The sequence below is a fragment of the Pelmatolapia mariae genome, linkage group LG2 (assembly GCF_036321145.2).
Source record: "Pelmatolapia mariae isolate MD_Pm_ZW linkage group LG2, Pm_UMD_F_2, whole genome shotgun sequence".
Taxonomy (NCBI): Eukaryota; Metazoa; Chordata; class Actinopteri; order Cichliformes; family Cichlidae; genus Pelmatolapia; species Pelmatolapia mariae.
This window is the reverse complement of record NC_086228.1, coordinates 33,908,178-33,936,032: the sequence shown is the minus strand read 5'-3', so window position 1 is coordinate 33,936,032 and position 27,855 is coordinate 33,908,178. Positions and strand designations below refer to the sequence as shown.

The window sequence follows — 27,855 nt, the reverse complement described above, 5'->3', positions numbered from 1 at the left end:
ATATTTTACCTACCAGTTGCATAAGTGAGACCCCAGACCTCCTGACCATAAACATCCGTCTTGTTCCAGACGAGCCTGTGGACCAGACCAGGCCCGGCAGGATACCACCGCTGGTACAACCTCCCTTGGACAGAGGCGCGGACATGAACCTTGGACAGACCGCCCAGCGGGGAGACAGGGGATGATGGGGAGGGAGGAGTGAGGAGGATTCGCAGGAGAGAGAGGTAGCCAGCAGCACGAGTGCTCAAGTAGCTCAGCTTCACAAAGGCTCCTGGGATTGAAACGTCTTCCTGCACCGCCTAGGGAGAATAAGCAGAGGAGCAGAGTGAGAAATACAGGTGATGGTGAGAGCATAAATGAGAAATGAAAGAGAGTGACAGAGTAATATAGGAAAGAAAGGTGTTTTATCATGACTTTGTATTTGTATAATGAGCTAGAGTAATAAGTGTTATTGGCAGGTACAGAAAAAATAGCTGCAACAGTAGGGTGCAGTAAGTACACAGAGTATGTGTCAATGTGTTCTTATCTTTTTTAATAAATGAAATGAAGTCTGCACCACAATGATATCTGTAGAAAATAGAAAAAGTATTAAAGTCTTGAGTCATGGATGGAAAATGGGAAGTAAGTGCAGTGATTTATTGAAACATGCAAATATGCATTAAATATATTAAATATAGTATATAAGGCAAAAACTGATGTTTTCTTGTCATTTCTTCTTCAGGCTTCTTGAAGGACATTTAAAGCTCTTCTCTGGATGTTGCTGCCTTTTGTTCTGTTCTCTGGCAAGACGATCCTACACTGTGTCAATAATACTGAGATCTGGACCCAGGGGAGGCCAATCCATGACTGATGTTGTGTTTTTCCATCCAAATATGGTTTTACTGCACTGGAAGTGTGTTTGGCATCACTGTCATGTTGATCCGTGCCAGCTGGTATAGCATGGTGGATAAAAATCTCATGGTACTTTTCCACGTTCATAATTCCATCAGTTTTCACATGACAGTAACAAAGGACTAAAAGCTACCATTTAAAATTGGTTGTGCTGCCTGTGCCTCAGTGTTTTATAGGTCAGTTTTAAGTGACTTAATAAACAAACAAAAAACATTCATCTTTGGATGCTGGCTGACTTTTGAGCTGTTTTCTGTCAAGGTGATCCCACACTGTGTCAATAATATTGTTATCTGGGCTCTGGGGAGGCCAATCCATGATGGATAGTGTTCCATTATGTAGGTGTTTTCTACCTAGATATGCTTTTACTGCACAGTTAGTGTGTTTGGGATCGTTCTCATGCTGAAAAATGAAGCTCAGACATCTTCTATAGGGTATTCCATGGCGAATGAAAATCTGAAGGTCGTTTTCTGTTCATAATCCCATCACTTTTTAAATATCCCCAACACCACTGGCTAAAATGCAGCCCCACAGCCACCATGATAGAGCCTGTTGGCCAATCTTTAGTCCAGTTCTTGTGTATTTCAGCATTCTTTACCCTTTCTGTAAGAATGACTTCTTGATAGCCTGGCTTCTTGGAAGCAAACGTCAAAGATAATACAAACATACACTGACAAGTATGTTTGCACATGTTTCAGTAAATTACTGGATGCATTTCCGGTTTTCCTAGTAAGATATAAAGAAATGAGTGGCAACCCAAGACTTTTGCACAGCACTGTATATCCAGTATATACTGTATTACTCTATTCATAAAGTTTTTCATTTAACCAGCTGCCTGTGTTCACTATAGTCAATGAACATGTTACATGTACGAACTGTCAGTGCTGTTCTTTCCATTTATTTACCCGATGCTTGTGTGAGCTAAGCTAAGATAAAAAATGTCCCTTCATTTGTTTTGATGTTCTGTTGATACGAAGTGCAGATAGTGTGTCTGTGGCCATGAATGATGATATTTTCAAGCGAGAGCGAAAAGGGATAATGTGCTTTGTGTTTTTAATCTACCAAAAAAACCACAAAAAATGTAGTGAGAGAGAAAAAAAAAGTCACAGGGTGAGGTCCTGTTCTCTGTGAACAACAAAAAAACCCCAATCTTTGGCGCTACATTGTGAAGTAAATATGTAACCACCTGAATGACCTTCACATCTGATTTTCAGGTACCTAATTTGCTTTTGTGGTGGGGAAGTGTATGGATGTAGCACACATTTGCATTTTGTTCATTTGGTGTTTGCATGATGCAAATATGAACCGAGCTAAATTTGCACAATCCTGTTTGTCTCAATCCTGTGAGGCCAGGTTGGTTTGTTGCTGAGCTGTTACAAAGTTTATGTAAGCTTCATTCTCGCTGACACTCACACGCACACATTAAATGCTTCGTTACTCTTGCTATTTTTATTTCTTTATGACTTCTTTATGAATCCAGGCAATTATGTTCAGTTAATTAGGTGAAAAAAGATATCAGGAAATCAGCACCATCACATAGCTACCATAGTCGTGGACTTGTGTTTGAGAACAGGGATTACGTCTGTCAACAGGGATTTTACCTGTAGCTCAGGTATGGCTGGCCCCTTCTCTGCACATGCTGCGGTGTATCTGGAAAGTGGGTAGGGCAGGACGAGAGGATAGGGACTCAGAACGCTCCTGATGTCACATTTAGGAGCTTGAGGTTCCTCCCTGGACATTGTCACCTGATCTAGAACCAGAAAGTTGTTATTTGGGGTCCAGATGGTTCGTGTTTGAGGGAGGAAGGGTGGACGCTGGAACATCAGGGTCATAGACATGGCGCCCAAGGTCACCAGGTCGAAGCTGGAGAGAAATGAGGAGGAACTAAGTTTGGAGGAGAAAAGGAATTAGAAATGTACTTTTTTGTGTGTCTCTTGTGCCTAAATTTGTACCTTCCATCCTGCCTACTTATGGTGTAACCATACTCGGGGTGCTGCGGAAAAGAGATGTTGACTCCAACGAGAGGAGAGCCATCCTGCAGCACAACGCTACCTCGGATCACAGCTACCCGACTGCCAAAACAAAGACGAGAGAGAGAGAGGGAAAAAAAGAGATGGAGATAAACAAAGAGAGGGAGAGATGACAGGTTTACAATGATAGAGAACATAATCACTGTTTGAAGAGAGAGGCACATTGTGACGCACTTGCCAAATGACCTTGTGCGAATAAAAAAGCAGCTGAGTTTATTCTTCTCAGTACAATTCCATTCTTCAGCACAGAAAAAAATCTGCCAGAGACTGCCAGGATACAAGGATCACAAATATAGCTTCACCCACAGTAAAACCTTTCAACACCTTGTCATAAAGAGACCAAAACTTCCACATCATTTTTATATTACAGTGACAGCGCTACCTGCAGCAAAAAAAAAGAAAAAAACAAAGCAGGCCAGGTTGTTCTTTAAAAAGGCCCTAAATGATGAGAAGCATCTCTCCCATTTGAAAATATTCATCTTGATTTTGCAGGTAAAGAATGGATTACACTGCTTGAACCTGGACTAACAGCTGCCCCGGTGCGATGAAGACAGATTTAGGCCGACACATGCGTTGCACACGCACACACATACGCACACATTCACGATGGAGTCAATCTGTTACTCCGGAGAAAAGGATAAATGAAGGATGGTGAGGTGTTCTCCGGGTGACTGCGTAGCCCCGTTTGTTACTCCTGTCCTGAAAGCTGCAATCGATTTCCCCTCAGAAAAAAATGCCACATAATTAATTTATTTGTTTATTCTACAAGTGAACCAACGGGGTCGGGGGAAAAAAAAAGAAGCATTTTGCCATTTTTCAGAGTGGTATCCCCTTTTGTTTTCCAAACCAAATTTTCTAGGTCATCATAATGTCGCTGAGATGGATTTGCGCTCTTAGACGGCAGTCAGAGGGTGCTGAAAAATTTATGGTGACACCTTTACGACTGGTGTAACTGAATGACACATAAAGCATTAATATGTACCAAACAAACACTCTGTAGCCGGATTCTGACACGGATCCTGGAAGAAGGAACAATGTGCTGTCGTGTGACTGCCGATCTTCGGGGTAACAAATGTACGTGCAGGCGCTTGAACACACGACATGCCCCATTCACATGCAAACACAAATCCTCATTAAACAAATGACATCCAGTGGACGTTGCAAGTCATTAAAATGGATGTATTTGTCCATCGTCTACTCCTGAGGTCTTTCAGCGCACTGTGCAGTCGAACAACTCGAGGATATGGATGCGCAAACACAAATACTAGACTACATATAAGAATACGGCACAAAGAGTAAATAAGCGCATACCTGGTATCAAAGGGCACGTCTCCAGGGAGAGTGTGTGTGGCTGCCTTGCCGAGAAGGAAGCGGATGCGGTGGTAGAAGCTGTGAGTGTGCGTGCTGGTGGGAGAATGGGGTGTGGTGAGGGGAAGCGAGCCCTGCTGCAGCAGGGCCAACGGGTCGGCCGAACCCTGGCACAGGGGGTCCGAGCCACAGCTCAGCTGCTCACAGCAATCGGGATCTACGCAGTCCAACAAGCCATCTGAAATGCACAGGAGGTTAAAATTGTACAAAAGAGAAGAGCAACAGTTGCAAAAAGGCACGCATTTTCAAACAAGCACTACAGAAGAGCTGGTTTAGAGGGGAATTAAATTTACTACTTCACCTTAGAATGGATAATTAACACAGGCTTTAATATTTGTAAGTGGCTATAAGGTTAAGAGGACCAAGGCCAAGGTACTCTATGCACCTTCAGTAAAAGACTAGAAGCAGACCCAATAAAACCTCAGACATAATATCAAATAAATGATTCTTGCAGTGCCGGCCAGTGAGAAACTCTTTCGGAGTAATGCGATCTGCAATAACGAACTATGCATGCATCATCGTTATCACAAGAATCAATCAAATGAAATTTATTAGGGGCCATCAGAGTACAATTATAGCATCTATTGCTATAAATCAGACTTGAATCGCCAGCATTATTTGAATGTGATCCATAAAAGGCTGACATAAACAATGAGCCACGGATACAAAGCAGGGCGGCAGGTAATAGGACCCAGGCTGGCATTTGTGTTTCCTATTTCAAGCCTGTTTCTGAAAAGGCAGGAAACAGTGCTGACATTTAAATGCATCTGACCACAGAGCAGGGAGCTAAAGGCCAACAATATTCTATTATAACCTCCCCCTGCAAAGATAACTCAGTACAATGGCTGAATTCCATAAGATTCACTATCTGAACTTGAAAGCACATTATTAATTGAATTTGAAATATCATTCAAGGAACAGACAAGTTTGTAGCTTATTAGGGAGGCGCGGCTCTTAAACGCTGCGCACAAAGACGAGCAGTAAAAATGGAAATTTGGAACACGTGTAATACATATAAATATGTATGTGCATGTGATTTTACTGCTCAGATGTGCAGAATAAATGCTCTTTTTCTATTTTTTCCTTCAAGAGAAAGCACAATACATTTTTTTCTTCGCTCCCATCCAGGCAGAATAATTGAAACTCTCTCTTCAACGTTCCTCTTTATTCTCTGATTACTTGTGATAGCATCATTCCATCTCTGTCTATCTTCAGAGACAAAAAGATTGCGTCGAGAGAAGGCTATGAGAGCCTACCGTATATCTGCCAATTAAGAGCGATGGCTGAATTGTGCGGTTGGAAATTATGGCATTTGAAAAGCTGCGCAGAGAGGTTGAAGCACTGCAACGTAAGAGAAGTAGAAACCGACTGCATAAGCCGTTGTCAGCAAGCACTTCTTTGGCATAAGCACAAGTAAAGTGAACACTTTCATACCTTCAGTACAGACATTTAGACATTTGAAGATTAATATTCATATGGTATTTTAATGCAGTATGTTTACAGTGATCCCATTTTGCATATACTGCCATACAGTGTATTCATTGCATCTTTTTTTTGTCTGGCTTCCATCTGCTCGCTACATCAACCTCTACTTAACCTACTCTTTCACAAAGAAAAAAATATATTAAATCAAATCCTGTCTTTTAGTCTCATGTGGGACGAGCTCAAACTGCACCCCAAGGAGCTGGAAAATGAAGGCGACACAAACGTGCCAAAATCTGCAGTCCCTCGAATTGAGGCTGGCTCCAAAAGCAAATAGTCTCCCATGTTAAAATGTCCAACTTCAAAGCAGAAAAAAGCATGTTTACAGCCTTCTAAAAAAATGTGCTAATAATTGTACTAACAGACCAAGACGTTTGCTCAGGGAAATTTTGATATTTTGGTGTGTTTCTTAGTGCTAATTAGCTGCTAGCTGATACCTTATCACAACTCGTTGCCATTATGATATGGTTACCTGCCCACACTCCCAAAGAAAAAAGAGCCAACTTAGCAGCAGCTAAATTTCTGCTTAAAATTCATTCAAAATAAAAACAAATTAAAATTTAACATGTGCATAAAAATTCACAGTCTTTTCTGTTACATTTAAAATTGAGCTCAGGTGCATGTTGTTTCCACCAATCATCAGTATTGAGGTACAGATCTGGGGAAAGGTACAGAAAAACCTCTGCAGCATTGAAGGTCCCAATGAGCACAGTGGACTTCATAAATCCTCAGCTGTAAATGGAAAACACTGGGAACCACGAGGACGTCTTGTAGAGCTGGCCGCCCGGCAAACATGAGTGACTGAGAAAGTGATACAATGGTCGCTCTGACAGAACTTCAGTGTTGATCTATGGAGACGGGAAGCCAACCTTTTCTGCAGCACTTTAACAATCAGGCCTGTATGGTAGAGTGGCCAAATGAAAGCCACTCAGTAAAAGGCTCATGACAGCCCACCTGGAGTTTACCAGACGTCACCTGAAGGACTTTCAGACCACGAGAAAAAAAATTTTCTGCTCTAATGAAACAAAAATTGAACTCTTTGACCTGAATGCAAGACATCATGTCTGGAGGAACCCAGGCACCGCTTCTCATATGGACAATGCCATCCCTATAGGGAAGCACGGTGGTGGCAGCACTATGCTGTGGGGCAGCAGGAACTGTTAGTCTAGTCAGGGTCGAGAAAAGATGAATGCAGCAACATACAGAGACATCCCTGATGATAATCTGCTCCAGAGCGCTCTGGAGTACACAGCCAAAATTACAAAGAACCAGCTTTGGGACCGCTCTGTGAATCTCCTCGAGTGTCGCTCTCCATCCAGCCTGATGGAGCTTGAGAGGTTTTTCAAAGAAGAATGAGTGAAACTGCCCAAAAATAGGTATGCCAAGCTTGTAGCATCAGACTTGAAAAGACTTGAGGGTATAAGGTGCTGCTAAAGGTGCTTCACCGAAGTAGGGAGCAAAGGCTGTGAATACTTATGTACATGTCATATTTTTGTTTTTTTGTTTTTATAAATTTACAAGAATCTCAAAGAAAAAGATTTGCAGCTAAAAAATGAATTTAATCCATTTTGGACTAAAGCTGTAACCTGACACAAGGTGAAACAAGTGAAGTGCTGGGAACAGTGTGTTTTACAGCAAGGAATCAAACTCATTTTACATTGTGAGCTACATTCAGCCCACTTTGATCTTAAGTGGGCCGGACCAGTGAAACTCCCTTTTCTGTGGGTGAAAAGAAGTTTAACTGCACATTTAATCCCTGCGATCTCAATATAAGAAAATGAAGTGCAAATTAATAATACATCTCAGTTTTTCTATGTTAGCATTAAGTAATTCTGCTGTAGTAAATTAAAGAAATCTGTCAGTACAATTCTTTGGGCTTAAATTTTAAAAATTAAATGTGTAAAATTACAGAGAAGTTCTGGTAGCTCACTGCCCAGACTGTCCTGTAATTACAGTATAAAACAGAAGTTTTTTTAATTAATTAATAGAAAATGTCCTATTTTTCTTTTTCTTTACTGTGAACCTGACAGAAATATGTGCAGACAGAGAAAAAACCTGAAACTTTTCTGACATGTGATTGCTCATCTGTTATTTAATAATTTTGGTGTAGTTGTAAAACTTATGAGAACGCAGTAGGTACCAAATGTCCTTCACGTTTCCCAAAGTGGGTTGGATTGGAGTCTTTGCAGGGTTGATTCCGGGCCCCGGGCCTCATGTTTGAAACCCTGGTTTTACAGGAACAGTTTGAAATTTTAGAAAATGTAATTTCTCGCTGAGAGTCAGATGAGAAAATCGATACCACTCTGTTCAGAATATGTTTACTGCCAGCAACCAATTAGCCTAAAAGTGGATGCATGCGGAAAACAGTCGAGCTGGCTTTGTTCAAAGGTATTAAAACCAATAAGCAGCTTTAACGATTACAAATTAAAAATCATATTTTTTTCCTATTCTAAACAAAAACGATAACAACAGTTTGCAGTTTTATGGGGATGGCAGGGCAGGTTATGGGTCAGACTATTTCTTGGCAGGGCAGTGACTTCCTGGAGTGTGTGCTGGCTGGCTCCTTCCAGCATCATGCCAGAAAACCAGACACGAGGCTGTCAGAGTGTCAGACAACAAGAATCCAGGATGTCAGATCTCCTTATAACAGTGGATACTTGTACTTGGATACTTGGATAATTGTTTCAACCTTAACATAAAGCCCCGTGATGGCCTGCCAATGCACTCAGTGTCTACCCTAACTTAAGCCGGGAAAAGCTCCAAGACTAGCTCGATAAGTTAATCTTATGTCTTCAAATTCTAATACTTTTCTTTTCTAATACTTCTCTTTTTATCTAACTTTGTAGCTAGCTGAGATAACTCCTGATGTCATCATTTCTTACAGATCTACAAAACTCCCGCAGTGCCACAGAAGACACTGTATAGCTTTTTCCCAGGCTTGATGGTATTCCCTTAAGCAGTATGCTGACATTTATGTAAAAAAATGGTGTAAGTGCACCGTTAAATGAAGAAATGAGTGTGACTGAATAAACAGTTAATGCTATTCATCACTACAACAGTCCTTTATTCCTTAAAAACCACAAATGAACACACGCACACACAAAAATAGACCGAACAAAAACACATAATCCATCGATACAATACCGAAGCATAACCACACCGCTGCCAAGGCACAGTCCTGCTAGGACTCCTTTCCTCTATTCAGCCCTTATTTTACAGTCCACAAAACATTTTTTATTGCCCGGGCTCTGACGTTATAATCCAAAATAAGGACCTGTAATTCATGTGCTGAACAGCCATCAGCGCCGATTTTGTGAAGTGTCGCTGAGTCAATCATGCAGTTTGTGTAAACAATGTGCAGACGGGAAAAAAAAGAGTTGCTTTGTAGCTACCTAAAAAAAAAACCCTGTGCAACCAAAAACCAGAAAAAATATGTATGTGTTTGTGGTTTCCTGTGGCTGATTCAAACAACTCTCATCAAAAAACTTGGAGCCACAAACAAAAAAAAAAAGGAAAAAAGGGTTTTCCTCCAAACAAAAGCAACACTACCTTGTTTGCAATGATGGATTACAGCCCCGGCTTAACAGCCATGCCCATAATGGATATTTGATAGAGTTTCAAAGTGAATGGGCACAGTTGAAAGCAATGCAATATTGCACTACATCCTTACAACTACCTTTTTTATTTTGTAAAAGAGCTGCAGATGGGACCGAAATGGCGACGGAATGATTGTAATGAGTAGAGATCCTGCCACCGCTGAAATGTTCCTTTCTTCAGCTAGGAAAATACAACTACATGGCCTTGAGACACAAACCTCTCACCTGCCACCAGACACCTGACAACCATAAGCAAAAAAGAAGCAGAAATCTATTATGCATGGTTTGCTGTATCTGGACTTGGGAAATTTTCTCTGAGTGCCTTTTATCCTAGCAGGAGGTATGCATATTAGACATTTAGCTGTGATAAGAGGAAAAGCAGACAAACACACTCGCACAAAATGAAGAGGCATACACACACAAATACATATTCAGTATAATAATGACCAGCAGGACTCTTCGGGAGTCTCAGCAGGACTGGGACAGCACAGTGCGATGAACGGGAGGAACAATGAGGCTGATTTTTTCCTTTTTTTGTTTAGGGGGAAACTGAACAAGAAGTAACAGGGCAGAAGGGACAGTCTGCCTGAAAGACAGAAAAGAAAGAGGAAAAGAGATGGAAAATGACAGAAGATGGTAGAATTTCACCTCCGTCGTTGTCTGTTCCATCACTGCAGTCAGTTTCCATGACAACGCTGCATCCAGGCCCACTCCATCCAGCCTGGCAGACGCAACGCCAGCCGCTCTGCTCCAGGGTACAGCGCCCGTGCCCGCTGCACAACCCCGGGCAGCCATCTGAAAAGGTGTGTCCCACGTGTTCGTGCACACAGACACAGAGTTTTAGCGCTTGTGAGGACGCTGGAGGAGCACAATGTGAAATTTAACACCTGAGTAAAAATAAATTACCTTTCACTACGACATCCAAATCATGAGTAACTGCGGGGACAAATAAGTGAGAATTGCGTAAAACCAGAATGATTGTAAATGGAAAACATCCAAAGAACAACAACAACACCTCTTTTTTTCTTTTTTTTGTAAATGCATTAATCATACTCATCAAAATATCACAAGACAACCGAACACTCCCACGTGGACTCGGGCACCGCTCACCAATGTTACAGTGCTCTCCCTCCCAGCCAGGTTGGCACACGCAGGTCCCATCGTGGCACTGGCCGTGCTCTTCGCAGCGAGGATGGCATGCTCTCTGGTCGCACGCAGCGCCAATCCAACCCTCCTCGCACTGGCACTGGCCTTCTGAGCAAACGCCGTGGCTGCCACATGGCACCGGGCACAGCTCTGCCGAACAGGTGGGGGGAGATATGCGTGAGAAAAAAAAGCATTTAAGTGTGAGAGAGGAAGGGAATGAGAGGGAGTGGAACAGATGGAGGAATTGAGCGGTGGAAGAGGAAAAAAAAATGTAAAAGAGGCACCGGGGACGCAGAGAGCAGAAAGAAGTTTCAAAGAGTTGGGGGTGAGCCATTGGATACAGGTGAGAAAAAAAATAACAAGCGATAGAAAAAGATAACCTCAGAGACTAAAGAGTCTACGTTCTCACAATACACAATCTTCCCACCTCTAATAGCTGAGCTCCCTGAAGGAGGAGAAGAGTGAATACACTCATAACAGCCAAATGATTCGTATTTGCACCGCATATTTAAACTACAGGGATTTCAATTCGGCTCTATTATTCTTTTCTGACATTTTGATCAGATATGTTGGGTATGTTAATACCTCTTTTTTCTCTTTCTTCATTTTCCATCATCTTCTCTGTTAACTTTCTCTTTTCTCCGTAACTTTCTTCCCCTCTGTCTTGCAACATGCATTTAAAATTCTTTCCTCCTGTTTTTGTCTATTTCCTTTTCTCTGTACTTCTCCTCTGCATCCAGCTCTCCCTCGCTCTCTCCCTCTGCAGAGGCAAAGCCTCATCCATCAGTAAAGAGAGCAAAGTGCTGGAGGCACACAAAGACTACTTATCCAGCTGCAGTAAAAAGTTATTTCAATTTAAATATACATAGCATGGAGAGGGAGGAAAAAGTGGATTAAAGTTGGAGAGGGTTTTTTTTTTGGCTCTCTATTAGAATTACATTAACTTAGCTATGCCTCAACAAGACCAGGACATAGAATTGCTGGGTCCTTTTGATTAAAAGCCCAGCAGGTAGAGGGAGGCCACTCATATCTCAGATATTCAGCCACGGTCTATCATTATCATGGGCTATATCACTATAATAAGGCATGCGCACACCTGAGAGCAGGCGCTAATGCCAATTGCCTGCAAATCATCGGTGTGCATGGCAAAGAGGATTCTTCCCAACGCCAGCATTAAGTTAGTCTGGTGGAACCAGAGAAAAGCCAACCTTAAAAAGGCTATTTTCTTCTCTGTCAGCTCACACTGCAAGGACGAGGAAACTTCTTTTTTTCCCCGACTGTGTTCCACGCTACGCTGTAACCTATGATTAGACACCGCAGTAGACTTGCTTGGCTCGCCTTGTTCTAGTCTTTATCCTTCATAATCGGTGAAGAACTGCTGTCTTTACAAGCAAGCAGAATAAAAGTCCTTTCAGATCTATCAAGGCTTTCACATCTATATTTAACAAACACTCACTAACTAACATGTTGTGCTCAGGTAGGTAATAAATGTTGGCGAGCTTTTAAATGCCAAGCTGAATGCTCCTCAGAGTTGCGATCTCTGACAGGCCTTGCAGCAAAAATGAGAGAAGAAGTCTTTAAAAAACCACATTTTTCTCACTGTAATTTTTTTTCCTCATTTAGCTAAAAGGGAATGAGAGCGTCCGAGCGCCTGTGTATTTGTGCGCGCATGAGCATGTGTGTGTGTTGCGGCATAGCTGCTGCACTCAAAGAGTCATGAGAGGAAATCTCATTTATGACTAGCATGAAGAGTGAGCGCACAAAACGCCCATGCGAACACACACACATGTACAGGCGCGTACACACAGCTCACACTGTGGCTCCAATCCATATTTCTCTCATGTCTATCAAATCCCCAGAAAATAGTATCTGGCAAGACCATGCGTGCTACCAGAACACTGGCAACCTAGCGATGTGCACTTTCAATTTTCAGTGTTTTTTTTTTGTTTTGGTTGTTTTCTTTTTTCCTGCTTGTGAACAATAATCCTCAGGTCTTACCGGTGTAGCAGTCTGGTCCCGTCCAGTTGGGCTGGCAGGCGCAGGTGTCTGACTCTGGGAGATAGGTGCCATGTCCCGAACACTGCTCCTGACAGGCTGGCAGCGGGTCATCGCAGCTAACTCCCGCCCAGCCCGCCGAGCACACGCACTCCCCACGCACGCACACGCCGTGCCCGCCGCACTGAGGGTCTACACAGTCCACTGCAGACGGAGGGGAGGGTGGAGTATAAAAGCACGGCTGAGTCAGAGGTGAAAGGAAGGAGCGAGGGGGAGGGGGGGCGGCGGGGGCCTGTCTCATTATAATCATCAGTTCACCGAGTATGAAAGCAGTGTTCTTTGCATCCCATCCAGGAGTTAACCACCCCAGATACAATCCCTGTATCTGTTCCACAACATTACACTTCATAGGACACTTAGAGCCGAGGCTTTGATAAGGGGTGAAATGGGTTGGTTGGTGTGCGGCTGTGTGTGTATGTGTGTCACGGTGGTCCATGCTACGCTGTGTTAGTGTGTGTAATTACAGCCCTGAGCACCGAGCCAAAGCTCAGCACAGTTCGGCTAAACTCGGCTCAGCTCAGCTCCGCCGCTCAAGGTCAAACACGTGATTCAGTCTCTGCAGGCCGAGACAGAGAAGGCAGCAGCGCGGAGGTCTTTAGGACAGCTGTGCCATCGGTGTTTCTGTCAGGTGTATCGTCATAATTGTTTTCAAATGTTGCAGCTTTGTTTGTTTTTGGTAATTTATTGGGTGGTTTTACAATGAAGAGGATGTGGCAAACGCCCAAGGCTTGTTTTACTCCACAGCTGCAAGCTGCCTTAACTACCTGAGACTCGAATCAATTGTACTGTCATTGTTTTTTACTTCCTTTGCTTACAGGTCTTTTTCCTGCTATGCCGAGAATGCCATTTGTTGCTTCCAGGAAAGCCTAATTGATAACGAAGGTTTAGCGATCGCTTTTTCCTGCTTAAGTCAGTCTGAATAGATGTTCTTACCCTCTCCATGAAACACGCGCACAGGCCAAATTCTTTCTTGCCACTCTGCGTATATTATACACAGAATCACAATGATGCTAAACTGACATGTGCATGTGAGTTTCTTCAATCTGCTTACTGCCACACCCCCCATTTCTCTTTATGAGGAAACACATTTAGCCTGGAGGTGTGATGATTGTTTCAAAAAAGAAAAAAAGAAGGAGAAAAAGAAAAAGCAAGGCCCGAGCAGTCTCTCCTGAAAGATGCATGTATGACAAGGACCATCGGATCTGTCTGCTGCTGCAGTTTTTAGATAAACCAAACTGGGATATTTGGAAGTGTTTTTCTTGAATGTGGGTTTATTATGTGAAACATTAAAAAGTGAAATGTGATCACGATTCTATAATGTTTGAAACTTGTTTCGTCTTCTGGTTTGAGAAGTGAAAAGGTCACTTATTAAAATATATTATGTTAAAACAGCTAAAGCTTCAGTCTACATGTTTAGAATAAAATATGTCTGCAATTTTCCTTATTAACATAAATATTATTAGTAGTGGTAGTAGAGGAGTAGTTGTAGCTTTAGTAAAGGTGTTTACGTCTCCATCAGCTTTTGTTCAGACTGCCTCTTTGTGAATGAGACACTCTCAGTCAGTATTTGAATGTCTAAGACATTATTTACTTTGCTAGTGTCACAAATAGTTACTGTTCGACAACATTTCTTTTTTCTTGGTCTTTCCGAGCTGCATGAACGTGTTTTGAAGTTCTAAAGCCAGAATTCTCATCGTGCTTTACATGGTGTAAACAAAAAGTTTGATCTCTCAATAACATTGCTGACATTTGCTTGCATTTCACGAGATTCTTACTTTGCTTTGTTGGAAAAAAAGGAAAAGAAAAAAAGGAAAAGAAAGCATAAAAGAAGAATAAGTATTTTTCAATGTGATTGCTAAATGGGAAAAAATGTCAGACTGAAGATGGAAACAAAATAGTCACTTATTCACGCTTCAGGTCTGACTTTGGGTTACAAAAATGTCGATTTTTAAAAGATGTGAGCCATTTATAAAATTATTATATTGTGCTAAATCACAACAACCGTCACCTCAAGGTGTTTTATAGTGAAAGGTAAGGACCCTGCAATTATACAGAGTAAACCCCAACAATCTGACGACCCACTACGAGCAAGCTCAGCGACAGTGAGAAGAAAAACTCTCTTTTAACAGGAAGAACCAGCGAGGGGCATCCTTCTGCTGCAGCCCGATGGGGTCAGGGCAGGAGACGCAACAAAATTAAGTTCGCTATCATGTTTCTAACTTCGTCTGCCTGCCATGTGGTGCAGCAGGTAAAAAACAGCTGGCTGCTCCAGCTGCAGTGTGGGCGAGGACAAAGGCTGTATGAAGTTCATCCGGGAAAGGAAATTTGCAATTTGGGGATGTAAAAGTGAAAACTGACGCGGGTAAAATGCTCTGCAGAGACTCTCATGGTCCGTCAGTCTGTGGGATCCCTTTAGTATCACACAAAGTCATTTGATCCTTGCTCAATATAAAAATATTGATTAGGGTGGTGTTAAATTCAATTCTTGCTTTTAATAAAAAGAGCAAAGTCATTTGTGTGCAGATGGAGCCCTTTCTTCTTCTTCTTTTTAGCAGTGTAAACAACATCATGTGGTTTAACAGTTCTTACCTTGTTCACAATTAACACCCTTGTAGGCTGGACTGCATATGCAGATGCCCTGGATGCAGGTGCCGTGGTTGGAGCAGGTGGGATCGATGCACTGACCTTCCTCCACGTTGCACTCTGCCCCCTTCCACCCTTCCAGGCACGCGCACCTTCCTTTCTCATACATGCCGTTACCGCTGCACAACACGGGGCATGAATCTGCAACAGGACAAACACAGATTACACTCACATATTCTGTAGTACACCTATGCACAAACACACATACACACAGTGCTGCAGTATATTAGCTGGAAGACCGCGGTAACCTACCGTGAGTGGGGCTACGCTCTCTTATCTCAGTAGTGCGCAGATTCAGCAAATCCTCAAGCAGCCTCTGTCTCCCTGTCTTTCCCTCTCTCTCCCTCACGCACACACACACACCTGTACACACGCACACACACTCCAGCTTATCCCTCACGCTGTTTCAATTTACTCAAGCACCACCTGAGCCTGGCTACCACGGCAACCCAGGAATTGTAGAAAATCCTCCCAACGTCACCTCACTCATTCTGAACGGGCCGTGAAAACAATCGTGAAAACGAAGATTAGGAAAGAGAGCATTAGGGATTTAAAGAATGAGGCAGCGCTATCTCCATGCAGAGATGGAGAGCTGTGTGGCTAATGTAATGACAGGTAGAATAGAAGTCAGCGAGTGTCACGCGTCACGCTCGCAGTCAGAGCTCGGGAAGTTCAAATGCATTAAAAAGATGATCCATAGCCATTGCCTTTTTTTCGCGAATAATTTGCAATGAGGGCCTTGTGTGTTCCGTGTTTGTTTGATCCGTTGTTAAATCGAACGCTCTGTGCCACACGGTAATAAAATCACACTTCACATTTTACGGCTCGTGCTAAAACTTGCTGTCTAACTTTTTCGAGCAGAGGATATTACAGCACGAGCAAATGAGCAAAGACGGCAGGAGCGTATGAATAAATGATGAGCGTAAATAAATCATAGGAAGTGATATCATATCACCTGTTTCGACACAATGAGACAGATTCAACTACAATAATTTTTACAAAGACTGACTCTTTCGGGGAGAATGCAGAAGAGGGAGAGAGAGGGAGAGGAAATAGAGCGTCTGTCCGTGGAGATGCAGAGGGAGGGAGGTAGAGCAAACGGGAGCAAACAAGATCCGGTCAGTAATGAAGACTAGCCAAAAGAGTTCAGCTGCTGATGTCTTCACCGACTTGATACGATGTATGACTTCATGCAGACATTTCACAGTTTATCAGAAATTAAGGGTGGTGCTCACTGAGCTACGAGAAGGTGTTTATTGAGAAACAACGTTGGAGGAAATGTGAAGGTTTAGAGCAAATCTGTGCAAACCGGAGCCTGTTCACTCCCTATCTACACTATTGTACTCTAATTCACCCAGTAGCCACTGACTAACTAAAACAGTTATTTACTTTACTCTTGCTTCAAAAAGAAGAAAGCGTTGAAATATATTATACTATTATTAATTATTAATTATATATCAGAATAAAAGCTACAGCAGCATTCTGCCACTGCAAGCTTTTTTCAGACGGTACTGCATCGTGGATCAAAATCTAACTGTACTTTTCTGCATTCATAATTACATAAACTTGACAAGCTGTCCAACACCACTGGCTGAAATGAAACCCCCCATGAAGGGTCAGATACAGCTCTCAGGTTCTAAGTCCTGGTCTTTGCTGAATTTTTTTTTCTATTACTTAAGGACAAGACTTTCAGATGTTGTTCATCTGATATGTTCTTTGTTTAGGCCTGCCACTTCTTTTTCTGTGCTTTTTTGAGGAAAATTGTCCAGTTTACAGTTTACAAACCGCACCATGTCAAGCCTCCAGCTAATAAATCCCCGGGAATCACCTTGTTGGTGCAAAAATGGCGTTTTTTCCCTGTCACGTTGTGTTATCTTTGGCATTTTTAGAGATCCAACTACAGAAAAGGAACCAAATCATGTGTTTTTGGTAATAACAAACAGACTGAGGATACTGTGTCTTCTGTGGAGACACAACACTGGTTCATCCCTTGAGTTCGGGGGCTGTTTTATGCTTGAATGACTTGTCGGTCATTGTTAAGTAGCTTAACAAAATGGTCAGATACAAGGACAGGACTGAAAATGAATGAAAAAGCAGCCGATGTCTAAAAACTATGAAAAACCTTCATATAGTCTTCCCCCTTAAAAGCAAAATATACAGAAATAATATAATAATATAAAATCTACAGAGGACTTTTACACAAATGTGTGGTTGTTGGCCATAAAATCACAGAAAACTCCACAGACTGGAAACAGCTTTGTTTAGTAAGATATCACACACTCATATGTGAAGACAGCATGAGAACCGCAAAAGCCCATTTTGTGCTTGGAAAAACCCTGCGTATATGTGTGTATTCATCCGCATGATGAAATAGTACCTTGCAAAAATGTCAGGACTTGCAAAGTTTGCAAAACAAAAATGACTTTGTAGCTGTTTTGGGACATCACTAAATCTTTATATATATAAAAATGAATTACACATTTGTGACAACTTTTAGAAACATTTTCAGCAGAAGTGAACAGGCTCAGGGCTACGAAAAGTCCCCCCAGACCGTGTTGGGAGGCTGGAAAATATGAAAGACGCATTTCTTTTAAACTTGTTCTTTTACAGAAATTAGATAGATAGATAGATAGATAGATAGATAGATAGATAGATAGATAGATAGATAGATAGATAGATAGATAGATAGATAGATAGATAGATAGATATTTCTTACCTTTGGCACAGTCAGGACCCAAGAATCCAGCAAAGCAGTGGCAGTGTCCAGCGACACACTCTCCATTTCCGTTACAGTCTGTGGAACAGCCGTCCATTGAGTCTGCATACCCACACACACAAACAAACACACACATCAGAACATAAAAGCCAGAAAATAATACAAGAACTTGAAAATATTCTGCATGTAACTCCATAAGCTGACATGGCTCACTGTTATTGAATGAGAGATCTGATAAGCAATGGATGGCTCCCCAGACACAGGGGCTATATTAGATTAGTCTGATCCAGCTGCTATCACTCTCTGGGGAACGGCCAAGCACTCACTTACACTCAGTAGCACTAAGCACATTATACTGCATTACAGGTTGGAAACACGCGGTACGCAAATTTACAAACATCAAGGCTTAATCAACAAACTGTTTACACGGGCCGCAGTTTGGAACGAGACTGGAACAACATAAAATCTGACATTGTGAGTGCACGAGTAAGTGGAGAATATACAATCGCGCGTCGCTACAGTAGATGCACTCTGGGCATTGCAAAAGATCAATGTGATGCTTGTTTCTACTAGAGCATTGTCTCATCTGGATGTTTGCGTTTCATCCTATCCCTCTGTAGGCTATGTGCATTTCATCGTAATCCTCAATCAGACTTCAAAAGGAAGAACTTCTTTTTTACTCTTCTCCCTTTTTCTCTTATTGATACGTCCATCATGTCAGAGCTCATTCTCCGGGCCCGAGCAGATAGGGGAGATAAAAACGGAGCGCGCTTTCATGATTTTAGAGCATTACAGGAGCCTCGCTCTCAGCTCTGCTCAAGACACAAGTTTCTGGTGAAGAAGAATCCAGCAGCTGGCAGAGCTGGCGATTTGAACCATGCTGCCGGTTGTCTCGTGGCAGGCGAGCTCCATCTAAGCTAGATAAAGTAATTAAAACGAGTGTGGAGGATGTCATCCTTTATTTGACCCTGCGTCGTCCTGCTCGCTCTCCTCTGAACAGGGATCGACTCCAGAGTCAAACCGCTGCAGTCCCCTGGCTCGCTCTGCTCAGGGAGCATGGATGACAAATCCTTCAGTGGCACGGCTCACACACACACACTTACAAACACATGCACACAAAGTTATTATGTGACACCCGCCTTGAGGCGCGTGTGACACATGCTAATGAGACAGGCCCTGCCAGTAGCCGGCAGCGCAGCGTTATCCTCCACAGCAGCGCATCACTACAGAAACCAAAGTCATTTTCACCTCCATCACCTGTCATCGTCACACTGATGGAGAGAAGGAGTGGCAATCATCTTCTCTCCCACACAGTCGGGAGAAATCACAAATGTTTCTCTTTCTCACGCTCGGGGGAAGAAAAAAAAGAGCCTCCTATGCACAAATTCCAATATTGACTGTGGCACCTGACACATGTAATGAACAAAAACTCATCTGCAAGGTCACCGAGTAGCTTTTGAATCGGGCGGAGGCGAGCGATCCGTCAGATCTCTCACAAGGCTGCAGGGTTGCAGCAGTGATATAAGCTCTGTATCTTTTCAGGTCAATGTCTCAAACATAAAACTCTCTGGGCAATTAAGAGGTAATGCATAAGAAAGCCATGCCTCTATTTGTTACAGCGTGTATGTGTGTGAGTGTGCACGTGTGCGGGCATTCGTGAGACGCCCACTCTCTTCTTTCCACTGACTAAACCCTGGCCAGTTAGAAATCACTCATGCCATAAGTTATTGAAGTTAAATGCTATTATAAAATGGGTGCTTCCAGCCAAGTGATCTGATTGGTCAAATAAGCATTCCAATTGTACTTTATGAGCCCGTAAAGATTCAGCCATGCTTTATGACCCTTGGGCTTTATGAATTTATGAAAAAAAAAAGATGAAATGGCTGCTCAGCTAACTAGAAGTATCCAGCCTCTAGCCAACCACCAGTTTTGTTTATCCTCTTTTTTATTAAAAGTTATGAAGGAAACTTTCCCGGATTTTTTTTTCCTTTTTCTTATGGCCATTGTTTTAAAGAGGTAATATTCAAGCACACGTGTGATGGCAGGTGAATAAGCAATTATGTATAATTAACAGCCCTGCAGGGAGCAGCACTCTCTCCCTAAGCAGATTTAAAAAGAAGACGGTGCTGGCAAAGTGGCCTACATGTAAACGTCGGTATCAGCGGAACAGGAAAAAAGGAGCTTTATCCGCATCTGCCGGCATTTTTTACAGCAGAGAATATGTTTGAAAATGCAATCTGACTCTCATAATGGCATCTATTTTGAAATCAGCGTGTACCTTTTCAGTCTTTTTTTTATGTCATCCATTTATATACGATAGAATCACCAAGATACTGTACGCACACATCGACATACATTACAGCATCTATATCAGAATTTATGCAGACAATTTTTAGCTGCAAGCAAGTACGATATGACTGTTTTCTGCTTTTGCACGTGTGTGTGAGATGGCCCGTGAAAGGATGACAGAACAAAATATCTTCTGAACGACAAAGGTCAGTTATCCGCTGACAACACATGTGATTTTAAACGGTCTAACCCAACTCAGTTCTTTCTTCTTTTCATCTTTTGTTTCCCCCCCAAGATAATGACTACTGAGAACATCCATGACAGGGTTTTCTCTCTCTCAGGTAGCCCCATGCCTCATTACTCTTGCAATCATGTTTTACATCCCAAAGCAACAAGCAATTTTTTTTTCAAAAACCGCAATCAGCCCCATTTCGGGTATTGTCCTATCATCTTTGTGCTCATATTTTTACTTCTTGTCATACTCCACAGTCTATTGATTTCATCTTACTTTATTTATTTATTTTCACGGTCGCTTTTCGCTTATTTATTCTCTCTCGTTTCTTCGATGTATCCAGTTACTACTGGCTGCGGAAAAGCTCAGTTTCCCGACAGAGATCATCTCAATTCTCCCTCATCATCAAGGTTCAACTCTCGGGCTACACTATATTGTGTCCCTTATTAGGATTTACCGTACAGCGGCTGGGCGGCTTTCATCTTCTGCCTCTGAAAGAAAGCGGTGTCCCGCCGTAACTTCTTTCAGATGTGTAAATAGGCAGTAAAATGACCTTTGACCTCAATCCATTAATATTATTTTTGCCTTTCAAGCTGTATCGCTCGATTAATTGCTTTGAACAACCTCGGCAAACTAAAGGCCGGTAGACTAAGGCCAATTGTTGTTCCTCTGTTTGTTTTTGATTATTAAAGAGAGGCAACGAAAATTCTTCCTGGTTCCTGTTTGGAACGAAATATGTGACTGGGAAAAAAAAAGTCTGGTCTATTCCAGGCTTTACAGACAGCACACGTGTCAACAAATGTTTGACAGCTCTGAAATAAAATCTGTGTTTAGCTGTCGCACGCTGTCAGTCATTGTAAAAAAGACTCTGTCAATATGACGATGAAAGATGTCTTCAGTACAATGTCTTGCCTCTGTGGAGCTGTTTACTGATTGGCTTGCAACTTGGGTTTTGAAGGGGTTGTTGATACATATTTAGCCTAAAAGCATCACGTCAGCCGCGCATAATATTCCTGATCATTTCCTGAATAATAGGAAAACCTCGTCATAAGAGACGCGCGAGGAAAAACATCCCGAAATATAGACTTTTTTTTTCATAGAGGGTCGCTCACGATATGCGTGTGAGTGTATTAACATGGAAATTACCAAGTTGCTCCATGGCATTACTGTGCTACTACATTTTTTCCAACACTTTTTTTTTGGTTATTTCAACACTGTATTCTCTTAAGGACTACTGGGCAAAGTGGGAGTGAAGAAACTGCCCTGGTAATTATCCACTTGTCTATATTCAGCCACGTACTCTTGCATTATTCACATCCTTCAATTTACACTGCCATCCGTGTGTGTCATAGCAATGAGCTGCAGTTAGCAAGCCCTGTCATTACTACAGGAGCTGTCCTCCCCTTTCTAACGGCTGTCTCATGCCATGCCAAACTCAGTCGCATAATAGGAAAAGTTCCCTTCAAATGTCAATGAGTTTCACACCACTCTTGACCATGTCCTTACGCGTCTGCATATCCGCAGATAAAAAGGAAGACAGAACGAGAGAGTGAAGCAGCCCTGAGACGTTATCAGTGGAACACATGTAAAGCAAGACAAATACAAAAAAAAAAAAGTGGCTAAAAAGCTAATCCTCCTCACCTATGGGAGTGCTGTGGAGTAACACCTGCTCCAGGTTGCGGCCGTCGTTGTAGAGAGCCAGGTGCCAGGTGCCGGGGTCCATGTACTCGATGAAGCCTGTTTCTTGGAGGCCGCTCAGTAGCAGGCCTTTGGGAGCTTTGGCAGCTGAGACGGGATCAGTCAAGGACCTGGGCAGGGCCTTCCCATCCAGCAGTTTTACAAAGTCAAACTGAATACAACACAACCAGGAAACAGCATTATCAACCAGTCTGAAGGAAACAACAGCAGCAAAAACAACATGGGAATTCGCAAAAGCTACATAAAGGCAACAGAAATGAGCGAGGCAAAGCTTGTGCAGTGGCGTGTGGCTGTTGTTGGGCTAGCTGCGTGAATGCTATTAGAAAACTGGGTGGCTACAAGAAATTGGGGACTAGAATTCATGATGCGCATATCAAATGTGAATCCAGAAGCCAAAGGAAAGGAGGAATGCTTTTTTTCCGTCGCATCTCCCTTTTCTACCAGACGTGTTCCACAGCAGCTGGCTCAAAAACTTGACATGCTGCTAATAGCACGGGCACACTTTACCACCCAGGTTTTCAGTGGAGCAGACTATTATTTCATCTGTCTTAACCTTTTCGTGCTTCTTTCTCTCCCTCTTTAACTTTCCCCCACCACCCTCATCTCCTCTCTCTCCCTCCCCTCCTATCCATCCTCAAACCTCCTTGAACTAGCAAGCACTCGCTGAGTCTTATTTCCCCTGAGGGCTGTGTGTCACACTAGTGTCAAAAACAGCTAATTAGACCTCTTCATGCAGGCGAGAGCAGGGGCGCACTGATGTTAAAAAGCAGATGACTCAGTGTGTGTTGTATTTTTGTCTGTATCTGTGCGTCTTGAATGGCACAATGCTGTTCTACACTTTGCACGATACGAGACGCTAACATCAGCGTTTTCTTCACGAAAAACCGAGCGCGTCCGCACTTTTTAGGGTGGCCGTGCGCCGTTTTAGAAAAACACGTGTCCGTGTGGGGAGAATTGCTTTGTCCTCATGTTTTGTTTGTTTTCTTAGCTGGAAAATTAGCATCATATTCATTATAAGAAAAACACGCACGAGTCTAAAGAAGAAAAAAAACCCTCAGTTTTCCATCAGCAACTGTAACACTGTGTTTCAATGCAGCTGAACTCACAATTTAATTGATCTGATTTACATTTTTTTCCCTTTGTGTTGTCAGAACAAGTTTAAAGCAGTGATTTTTTTTGGTTCATGGTTCATGAATGCTACCTGTTAAACAGGCAGACAGCAAATTCATGCTCTGCTGCAGTCAGTTATCGATTTAACTGTTTTTGTTTGTTCTAACACATTTGCCTCGCAAAACATGAATAAAAGCAGTTTATGGACATCTGTCTCCACACAAATCGGCGTTTGAACTGAAAAGAACAAAATGCAACTTCCACCTCTTTTAGGACAAGAAATCCAGAGACATCAAAATGGAAACAAAGTAATAGCGAATCAAAAAAAAATAACCAAAAACCTATTCCAGCTGTCAGATTGGATGAAAATGTGCTTGCTGTAATGCTCTGTCTGGCTGAATGAACACACTGACAAAGTTTGAGATTGGGAAGAACAAAGATGTTGATAAATAAAGAGATGTGGTTTTAGAGGAAATGCACAAAAAAGACAGCCAGTGTATCACAATAGAGGTTTTTAAAAAGACTTTCAAACTAAAATAATTTCTCATGATTAAATATAAAAAAGCATTGTGTGTCGTGTGTGTCTAGAGCATCCTGGAGTATCAGGAGTTCTGGATCAAAGAATATAATGCCATGTAATCGTGTTCAAATAAGTGCTTAACACTCCCCACCGCTGAATATCACCTCAGTGCGGATGCAAGGACAAAGTGGAGAGAAATAGGTGCATTAGCGTGGATGGGATCTGTAGCAGCTGAAGCAAACAAGCCCATCTGGTGAACAGCACGCTACGATATGGGGCCTTCTTTACCTGAGTGTGTGTAGGCGGTATGTTCCTGCGCCCATAGACCCCCAGCAGTGCGTTGTGTGAAAGAGAAAGATTGAACTTGATGTAGGTCGGATGGTGCACAGTTATATGAAACCTCCAAAAAAGTCCCGGCGGGATTGCCTGGCTCTGCTGAGTCCCGATGTCGACCTCGCCACGGTCGATGGCCCGGCCTCGCACCCACTTTTCTGTAGGTAAAAAAATAAATAAATAAAAAATCAGACAGGTGAGGCCGCTAAAGACACACGCTGCAGATTTATCAAGGCGGACAGGCTGTCGTATTCAGTATCAGAGGGAGCAATTAATAACCAACCTGATGTCCTCAAACATCAGCGTGATCAGCCGCTGCACTAATGAAGTGAGACTGAATAGATGTCAGGAATGACTGAGCGGTGGTGAAAATCCTGCTTTTCAAGAGACCATGCTTTGGCAGGCCTTTGGATAGGCTCTGCATAAAGATGAACTGCTTTAAAAAGGAAGTGTTTTGTCTGAGAGCTGTCTACTGGGGCTTTGTCGTGTGCTATATTAGCATCTTCTAACAAGAAAGAAAGTCTGTGTGTGTGTGTGTGTGTGTGTGTGTGTTAGTGTGAAAGGAGAGAGAGAACGAGAGAGAGCGAAGGATGAGAAAAAGTGAGGAGGGCACATGCACGCATTCACAAACAGCGTCACAGCGGCACACAGATAGTGTCTTGAGTGAGAGTGTGTCTTTGTCTGTGAAGAGAATAGGTCTTTCCAACAGTCCCCTGGCCATCAGCTCCTCTTCTCTCCATAAGCCTTTATCAACCACCAGGCCCGAGTCTTTTGTGTTGGGGAGCAGGCAAGGCTCTCCAGCCCTCTTTGTGTCAGCCTTTATGTAGAGATATATCTCTGCTTCTAAACTAAGATGGAGGAAATATGGTGACAGAGGGGAGCCAGCCGATCGTTACGGCCACAAAGGCAGAAGAACAGTTAGGGGCAGATTCATGGACGAGCCGGCTCGCTCTCAATCCATAATGCCTGCTGCTTTACCACTCCATTATGGCGACACCATACGTGCCCACAGGCCAGCTGACATATATCACACGTACTGTCAGAGCGAGGGAGGCGGAGAGTGCAGGAATCTTGCTATGCTAGCAGAAGCTAAAGCAATGGGAATATTTATTAGTCCGTTGGTCATTCCAGCTCTTTATTCCAGACCTCTCAGTACCTACAGCTGTTAAGTTTAACACAGATATTCATGACGACCGGAGAAAAATTCTGGGTCTGATGATTGTTTTGTCTTTCCAGCTTGTCACGCCATGAAGCTGACATTTGTGGTTTTGCTTGAAATGTCACATCAACTTTTCTTCTCTAGTCTCGTCACCAGGTCAGATTGCCTTGGGTTAATCAGCAAACATGCTACCCTGCTCCAACTACACAGCAGGATGTCTGCACACAAATGTTAGAAAGAAGGTGCAACCATCCATCCATCCATCCATCCATCTCCTACTAAGGGTCATCACAGGGTGACAGGTACTACCTGGACAAGTCGTTTCCCTTTTCTATAAAGCAAAGACAACAAGCAATGCATTTCTTGCTCAAAGCACTACTGTGCATGCATCTCTAGTATAGCTGTGGCACCTGCAGACTGGGAGATTTCAGCAATCTCAAGTCAACATAGATCAAATAAACTTACGACATCAAGTTGAGTTATGCGGACCGCACAATTGATGAAACTTACAGAATCTTAGGCCACAATGAACAGTCACAATTCCCCGGCTGTTTCTTTCCATGCTTGACGGAGTCATAATAACAGCTGGAGACACATCATACAAACGTGGCTTCTGCCGCCACGACTCAGTTAGATTTTCTTCGTTGCTGGAATTCCAAACACTTCATTTTCCACATTTTACCTCCATTCATTCCATTTCTTTTGGTGTTTTTTTTTCTCCTTTACAATTTGTGCCAGTGTGCCAGTGTCAAAGTTGATCAGTGTGTGTTATCTAATTCTGCATTCCTATCTGGTTGGTTAGTGGACGTGACGATGCCAACACTTTGGCAGGCCATCTGTAGCAGCGAGATTGTGGAAAGGGTCAGCTTTGAACCTTAACGCAAGACAAATATCTTAGAGCCAAGACTAAAAGACATTCGCAGCTCACTCGTCAAATCACACACAGTGAATACTTGAATTTCAGTGAATTTAAAAAATTTTGCAAATGAATGCCAAAAGATCATACATCATCTCTTTCTACCCTTCTATCTCATTTAGGCGACACTTGAAAAGAAATAATAAAGTGATTAATTCGGTAACGCGCTTAACTAGTGCGACGAGAGGAAAAAATGCAAAGGGACAAAACGATGAGATTGGGACGAGAACAAAAACTGTTCAAAAAGATTTTTGAATGAAAGTAAAAGCAAAAGCAAAAAACAAAACTCCACACACTCACAGACAGGTGTCTGTATGAGGCATAAATTGTTCCCGCACTAAAATCTCTACCAAACCGAACAAAAGCAGCTTGGCCGAACTAAAGTATGCATTCATGCATTCCTGCCGAGTCTACCTCAGCAGTCTATTCCTTTTAATGCTAATCCTCACTCCTGCGCCTCGCTACAAAAATATAAAGGCCAGCAGAGGGATGGATGTCCCGAGGAAAGCAGTCTTTTATTCAGCTCTAGATGAATAGGACATGAATAGGGCATGGCAGTTGGCGGAACACTGGCAGGCAGACAGGCGCACAAGCAGGCTGACTGGCAGGCTGGCGGGCAGATGAGCAGGACTGATGCTAATTACTGTACAGTGCTTCTCCAAGTGTGATGCAACAAGGGGACAGAAAGCGGCACTCAGGTCAGCCGCGAGGAAGGGTGGTAGGGAGATGGGGGAAGCGGGGGAGATGTAAAAAGGAGGGAGGGGGGAGCACATATGAGAGAACCATGCTCATTGAGGAGGTGGCTGTGTCGAGTTACAACTGCTGATGCAAGAAAGAAGAAAAACCCTCCTTGCATCTCTCTCTCTCCCTCCCTCCCTCTCTCTCCGTCTGTCTCAGCACGTAGAGAATAATACTGCAGCTCCAGTAAAACGAGGGGAGAGGATCGAGGCATTTTTGGGAGTCCCACAGAAACCAGACGGCTCACATGGTGACCGGGGGCTCCTAGAGGACCGCCAAGCCGCTCAGATTACTTCTGTCAATCAATGTGTTCCAGCCGTGTGTCTCAGCACAAAACCTGAGCCCACTCTTTCAAAACAGCAAATCTGTGTTTATTCCTATCTGGCAGACATAAAGAATACAAGCTTAAACAAGATGATATGCAAACTGGGAGGCAAAAATTCCTTCGCACCTTGCTATCTCGTGGCTTTAATAAGAGAAAAGCAGCTTGAAATTCACACTTGCTATCGGCGGCTTGGAATATGAGTAAAAATACAACAGCATCGCATAAGCCTCCTTTTATCATTAGTTGGCAGGGGAAGAAAAAAAATTGGAATATTTGAAAATGTTGAGCCTGTTTAAAGGGCAGATAAAAGCGTTGCATTGCTCATTCATGTCTACCATCAACATGGCCTTGATGGGAATGATGAATTGGTAGTGGGTCAGTCTGATATAACCAACACAGGGAGCATTATAATAATGATGATGCTGCCTCGGCCAATTATACTGGTTGTACACATAGTGCTCCTAATGCCCCCACTGACACTAGTCGCACGCAATATGCAAACACATGTACACACTGCAATATTTTCTGCTAAATTAGCCCTTGAAAATGTTCCCAGGCCGCAGGACATCTGGATCAGGACGGCTTTACAATTGAACTCTTAACCTCTCCCA

At 42.8% G+C, this 27,855-nt stretch overlaps 1 protein-coding gene across 1 annotated transcript in view; it reads right to left on the bottom strand.

Annotated features, from left to right (window-relative positions):
* tenm1 (teneurin transmembrane protein 1) overlaps positions 1-27,855 on the bottom strand; it is a 189,024-nt gene that overhangs the window by 70,095 nt on the left and 91,074 nt on the right. The window contains exons 7-18 of the mRNA XM_063499046.1: positions 24,062-24,264; positions 22,087-22,294; positions 17,925-18,026; positions 15,155-15,349; positions 12,509-12,709; positions 10,475-10,660; positions 10,271-10,300; positions 10,013-10,159; positions 4,230-4,464; positions 2,841-2,960; positions 2,490-2,751; positions 14-299 (exon numbers count right to left, since the gene is read on the bottom strand). Coding sequence (XP_063355116.1) covers positions 14-299; positions 2,490-2,751; positions 2,841-2,960; positions 4,230-4,464; positions 10,013-10,159; positions 10,271-10,300; positions 10,475-10,660; positions 12,509-12,709; positions 15,155-15,349; positions 17,925-18,026; positions 22,087-22,294; positions 24,062-24,264 — 2,175 coding nt within the window. The remainder of the gene's footprint in view (positions 1-13; positions 300-2,489; positions 2,752-2,840; positions 2,961-4,229; positions 4,465-10,012; positions 10,160-10,270; positions 10,301-10,474; positions 10,661-12,508; positions 12,710-15,154; positions 15,350-17,924; positions 18,027-22,086; positions 22,295-24,061; positions 24,265-27,855) is intronic.